The following is a 6,405-nucleotide window of genomic DNA, read 5'->3' as shown; positions in this document are numbered from 1 at the left end:
GCAGCTTTGCTCTGTGAACATCAGGGCTTAACAGGCTAAAGGAGCAGACTATAAATTACATCCTAGAAGGACACTACATAGTATTAGGAATTTTTACTCTGAGAAAAGAAAGACACAATAGACACCAGGAATAGTGTTAGGAGGAGAGTAAAGAAACCCAGATGATCCCAAGAGATAACAAGAGTAACCATAATATGAAGATGAAAAGGAGACAGATTTCTACCTAGAACAAAAACAAAGTAAAACCATCCACAGCCAGAAAAGGGACAGGCATTCCCTGACTGTAGGAGCTCATAAACCTGCAGCATCTTTCAGGGTAGGGCCTCACTGTACCTCAGGCTGACCTGGAATTCACTGTGTAGTCTCAGAGTGAACTCAAACTCATGGTGATCCTCTTACCTCAGTCCTAGCCCGGCCCCTGCAGCATCTTTGTAGGAACTGAAAAAGTGGACAGATGGAATAGATGACTTCATAGCCTAGAAAATTCCCACCCTGTGCCCCAAATCCCAAGACACAAATGAATAAATGCTGTTGGGAAGCCCAATGCCACATGTGGCAGTGTTCTGGGCTTGGCAGAGTCTCCTGTTATGTTGTGTTGGCAATAATCTTCATTACCACATAACAAGACTTTTCTGCTACTTGACAAACTTGGACTTGGCATAAAGTTGAAATTGTGTATATTTTTTGTTGGGCATAGTGGTGCATGCCTTTAATCCCAGCATTCAGGAGGCTGGTGTAGGAGGATCTATCTCTGTGAGTTCAAGGCCAGCCTGAGACTACACAGTGAATTCCAGGTCAGCCTGAGCTAGAGTGAGAATCTACCTTGAAAAATAAAATTAAATTAATTAATTAAATTTTATCTATATTTGTAACTTTTTGATGTGTGTGTACTATGTGTGTGACGTATACATGTGTGTAAACAAATGCATGCACCTGGGCACATACTTGCACAAGCCAGAAAAAGATCAGTGACTGGCTTATCAGGAAAGCCCAATCTAGTGTCCTCCGGTCTGCCCACCCCCACCCTGTGCTGGGATTACAGTATACTTTTTTTTTTTTTTAAGCATTTTTTGTGTGTGTCAGAGAGAGGGAGACAGAGAGGGAGAGACTTGAGAGAATGGGCATGCCAGGGCCTCCAGCCACTGCAAACAAATTCCACATGCATGTGCCATGTACATCTGGCTAATAGGGGTACTGGAGAATTGAACCTGGGTCCTTAGGCTTCTCAGGCAAGTGCCTTAACTGCTAAAACATCTCGCCAGCCCTTGTGCTAGGATTATAGACATGTGGCCTTCCTGGATTTTTACATGGGTTCACAGTAAGCACTCTTAGCCATTGAGCCATCTCCACTGCCCTAAAATTAATTTTTTAAATAGCCTTTGGGATAAAATATAGCTGGTAAGTGTACCTGTGTATAACAGCCCAATGCAGCACCCTAAACTTGCTTTTTAGAAAGTTTTATTTTTATTTCATTGAATATACATACACAATTATATAATTTTGCTTATTAAAATGTTCATACTTTTGGTTCCAACAAACTTGAAACTTGGGAGACAACCAAAACCCTATACCTGGGAAGGGGTAATCCAGTAGAAGATGGGTTCCTTTTGTCTCGTTTCTTCCTCTAGTGTTTTATAAATAGAAAATTATGGAGCTTACAATTGTTTTCTGATGGTAATTCTACTTAAAATTTTAGAAAAGTCTTATCCCCTAAATGAATACAGTTGAAGAATTGTACTTTTAGTTTTCTTGGCCATTATCTTGGGAATAAGTATACATTACTGCTGCCAGCTTTTATTTTTCCATTGCTATAAATTAAAAAATACTTGCATTATAATTGTTCACAGTGTTTCACAGTAAAATAAGTTTCAGTCATGTCCTACCATGAATGAGGCAGACTCTTTAAATAAAACAATCTTTTAGAATCCATTCAAGCCGTTGGCATCACTCACTCAAAACAAATAGCCAAACAGAACCATAAATGTTTGGTAATCCCTGGAGCATACGTAATCATGTGTTTCTATTAGCTAGATATGTGTAACTCCAGGCAAGTGCTCAGAAGAGGCAGCTCATACGCTGTGAGGTGTGACTGTCTTTCACAGTGAGAATCAGTCAATCATGTTCCATCTCGTTTGTGTCTTCTCCTCCAAGAGGCTGGAGCCTAGGTTATAAACCCACACGGAGAGCAGGCTGTGCCCTGGCTTGCCCACTCCCACTCTTGGAATCTGTCTGGCAGAGAACGTACCTGGAGATGATTTTGTGAAAAGTACAGCGGAAGTCTCGGTTCCGGTAGGCATACACAATAGGATTGACAACTGAATTAGCATGTGACAGGAGAATGGCTACATTCATTGCCCACTTGGGCTTGTCCTTAGCCAGAGCTGGCTGGAAAAGAGTGACGCAGTTTATGGCATGTACTGGTAGCCAGCACAGAGCAAATATACCCACAATCATAGCCAGGGACTTGGCTGCATGGAGCTCTCGCTGAAGAGTGGTTCTTGAGTGGTCCATCAGCTCTATGCGCTGAAGCTGCCTGCAGGCCACCATGAAGATCTTCATGTAGATTACCAGCATTATGAGCAGTGGGGGCAGGACACAGCCAAAGAAATTGAAATACACCATGTAGCTCATGGGGACCACATTCTCAAAGAGACACTTCACAGGGCAGCAGCTTCCATTTGTGGTCCCATGCCAGGTCTCTGTGCAGTTGTTGGTGGCTTTATCTTTACTGTTCCACCCCAGGAATGGAGTTAATCCAATGCTGAAAGCAAGCACCCAAAGGACAGCAATGACACCTCTTGCTCGGGTCCCGGTGACCAAACTTTTATACCTGTTCCAAGAGAACATCATCTGTTACTGGTCAGTTTACAGTATTCCATAACCAGAGCCCAAGGGTCCACCTCTGTTGGTGTTCCATGGCCCTTTAGCACTCACAGCAATGACAGTCACCCTCTAGGACACTTGCATTACCCTGAACCCTAGATACATGTGAGCAGATCTGCTCCAGTAACCAGGCTGTCATTCTTAGAAACCCACTTGTTTAGTGATGAAGGACAGTCAATCACAAGAGGTACAGATGTCTTAAACTTTTTTTTTTGACAACTTCATAATTGTAAACAATATCCCATGGCTAAACAAACTTTTTTGTTTGGTTTTTGGTGTTTCAAGGTAGGGTCTCACTCTAGCCCAGGCGAACCTGGTATTCACTAAGTAGTCTCATGATGGCCTTGAACTCATGGCAGTTCTCCAACTTCTGCCTTGTGAGTGCTAGGATTAAAGGCATGAGCCACCACACTGGGCTTAAGGGGCACTTTAAAAATTATTTATTTGAGAGAAACACAGAGGGAGAGACAGGTACGTGGAGAATGGGCACTCCAGGGCCTCCAGCCACTGCAAATGAACTCTGGGTGCATGCGCACCTTTGTGCATCTGGCTTACGTGGGTCCTGGGAAATCAAACCTGTGTCCTTAGGAACCACGGACAAGTGCCTTAACCACTAAGCCATCTCTCCAGCCCAAGGGGCACTTTGTCGTAACCTCTGTATTGACCAAGTTTCGGTTTTATATGAGGTGCTGTTGTAGAGATGAGACACAGCAGTGAAAAGAACACACAAATGTTAGACCTACATTCTAACACGGGAAACACCTTAAACAAACACAGAATGGAGATACATATGTCCAAAAAAGCACAATAAGGAAAACAAGACTAGCGCAACGGTGGTTTTAAAGAGGTCAGTTGGCAGGGAAGCTACATTAGCAAGGTGACGCTGGAACAAAGGCCTGAGGAGCCTCCTCAAAGCAGGCAGCATGAAGTGAGGCTTTGGACAAATCTCCCAAATCAAGTTTGCTTCAAAATTGGACATGATGTTGTACAGCTAAAATCTCAGCACTTGGGAGACCGAGGCAGGGAATGGGGAGATTGAGGCCCACCTCACAAAAAGAAGAGGAAAGCAACATTTCTATCTACCTGCAAACTGCTAAGGTACAAAAGTTTGGTCACTGCCCTTGTCTACACAGAACTGCTAGCAGCAGAGTTGCTACAAATCGGGAATATTAATACCTGGTTTCTTGTGTGTTTTCCCTCCATTAGAATGGCAACCACCTAGGTACAGGAAACCATTGTATCCCCAGGACACAAGGACAGCGCCCAGCCCTGAAGTCTTTTTTTTTTTTTTTTTTTTTGTAATTTATTTTGTTTATTTTTATTTATTTATTTATTTGAGAGGGACAGAGAGAGAGAGAGACAGAGAGGCAGATATATAGAGAGAATGGGGCATGCCAGGGCCTCTAGCCACTGCAAACGAACTCCAGATGCATGCTTCCCCTGTGTATCTGGCTAACGTGGGTCCTGGGGAATGGAGTCTTGAACCCAGGGTCCTTAGGCTTCACAGGCAAGCGCTTAACCACTAAGCCATCTCTCCAGCCCTTGAAGTCTTTTTAAAAATGTTATTAGGCCAGGTGTGGTGGCACATGCCTTTAATACCAGCACTCGAGAGCAAAGGTAGGTGGATCGTGGTGAATTTGAAGCCAGCCTGAGAGTACAGAGTGCATTCCAGGTCAGCCTGAGGTAAATAAGAACAAGGCCTACCACAAAATGCAACAAAAAAAAAGGTATTCCTGGGCTGGGTGTGGCACCATTAATTCCAGCACTTGGAAGGCAGAAGTAGAAGGATCACTGTGAGTTCAAGGCCAGCCTGGAGCTACAAAGTTACAGGTCAGCCTGGGCTAGCATGACACCCTATATCCAGGGGAAAAAAAAAATCAAAATGGTTCTTACTGAGCCTGGCAGCTCACATCTTTAAAACCAGCACTTGGGAGGTAAAGGCAGGAGGAGCAGAAGTTCAAGGTCATCCTCAACTATATGGTGAGTGTGGGGCCAACGTGGGCTACAGGGCACCTGAAGAAAGTAAATGGGCTGGAGAGATGGCTTAGCTGTTAAGGCGCTTGCCTGTGAAGCCTAAGGACCTATGTTCCACTCCCCAGACCCACATAAGCCAGATGCACAAGGTCGCAAATGCACACAGATGGCACACACATCTGGAGTTTGATTACAGTGGCTAGAGGCCCTGGTGTGCCAATTCTCTCTCTCTCCCTCCCCCCCCCCCCCCACACACACACAGAAGAAAGGCCAGTCTGTTCGGTTTGCCTCAAAAAAAGAAAAAGAAAGTAAATAAGTCTGGTGTTTAGTGGCAGAGCACTTGCATAATATGCTTGAGGCCCTAGATTTGATCCTTAGCACCCCTAAAAAAAAAAATCAAGAAGACATCACTAAATATCTTGATTGCTTACACTACTGGTAGATACTTGCTTCTCACACTGTACCACGCTTTTCTTGCTTCACTTTAAAAAAGTAAAAGTAGTACGAGATGTAAAGTCACCTTTTCATGTCTCATGACGTTGCAGTCAGGTTCGCATTGCTGGCAGAAATCAACTGACCAATAGCAGCTTTTAGGGAAAAAAAGTTTATTTTGGCTTACACCCTTGAGTGGAAGCTCCACGATGGCAGGGGAAAATAATAGCATGAGCAGAGGGTGGACATCACCACCTGGCCAAAATCAGGTGGACAACAGGAACAGAAGAGTGTGCCAAACACTGTCAAGAGGACACTGGCTGTTAATGTCCATAACCCCACCCCCAACAATACACTGCCTCCAGGAGGCATTAATTCCCAAATCTCCATCAGCTGGGAAAGCTAGCATTCAGAACAACTAAGTTTATGGGGAAACACATGAATCAAACCACCACATTCCACCCATGGCCCCCGTAAACTGATAACCATACATGATATAAAATACAAAGCATTCAGTTCAACTTTGAAAGTCCCCATAGTCCAAGATCTTTTAACTGGGTCATAATCCCAAAAACTCTTTCAAAAAACCATAATGGCACAGAACAAACATTCATACTGCAAAAGATGTCATTGGGCATAACAAAGAAATATTCAACCAGTACAAGATTTAAAACAACCAAGGCAAACATCAAACTTTGTAGCTCCTAGTCCAACAACTCTAGCCAGTGTCAAATCTCCCAAGTCCAATACTTTTTTTTTTTAAAGAAGATCACTTTAATATTTTATTTATTTGATAGACAGGTAGAGGGGGGAGAGAGAATGAGTGCACCAGGGCCTCCAGCCACTGCAAGAAGATTCCAGATGCATGCACAACCTTGTGCATCTGAATAACATGGGTCCTGGGGAACTGAACCTGGGTCCTTTGGCTTTACAGGCAAATACCTTAACTGCTAAGCCATCCCTCCAGCCCCAAGTCCAATAATTCTAACCAACAACAAGTCTCTGGAGTTCCAATTCCACCCTCCAGTAGGCTACTCACAGTCCTGGAAAACTTCATCTGGAGCCAAGAGCTTTCCTTAGCAGCCATCTCATGCTCCCAGCATCTCTTCTGGGTCT

At 43.9% G+C, this 6,405-nt stretch overlaps 1 protein-coding gene across 1 annotated transcript in view; it reads right to left on the bottom strand.

The window, feature by feature from the left end:
* Nucleotides 1–1,441: 1,441 nt before the first annotated feature.
* Nucleotides 1,442–6,405, bottom strand: part of Adora2b (adenosine A2b receptor) — a 31,065-nt gene continuing 26,101 nt past the window's right edge. Inside the window, exon 2 of the mRNA XM_004663101.2 lies at nt 1,442–2,830. Coding sequence (XP_004663158.1) covers nt 2,167–2,830 — 664 coding nt within the window. The 3' untranslated portion in view covers nt 1,442–2,166. The remainder of the gene's footprint in view (nt 2,831–6,405) is intronic.

This window comes from Jaculus jaculus, chromosome 12 (genome assembly GCF_020740685.1).
Source record: "Jaculus jaculus isolate mJacJac1 chromosome 12, mJacJac1.mat.Y.cur, whole genome shotgun sequence".
NCBI lineage: Eukaryota > Metazoa > Chordata > Mammalia > Rodentia > Dipodidae > Jaculus > Jaculus jaculus.
The sequence above is the reverse complement of the archived record's forward strand: the minus strand, read 5'-3'. Positions and strand labels throughout refer to the sequence as shown.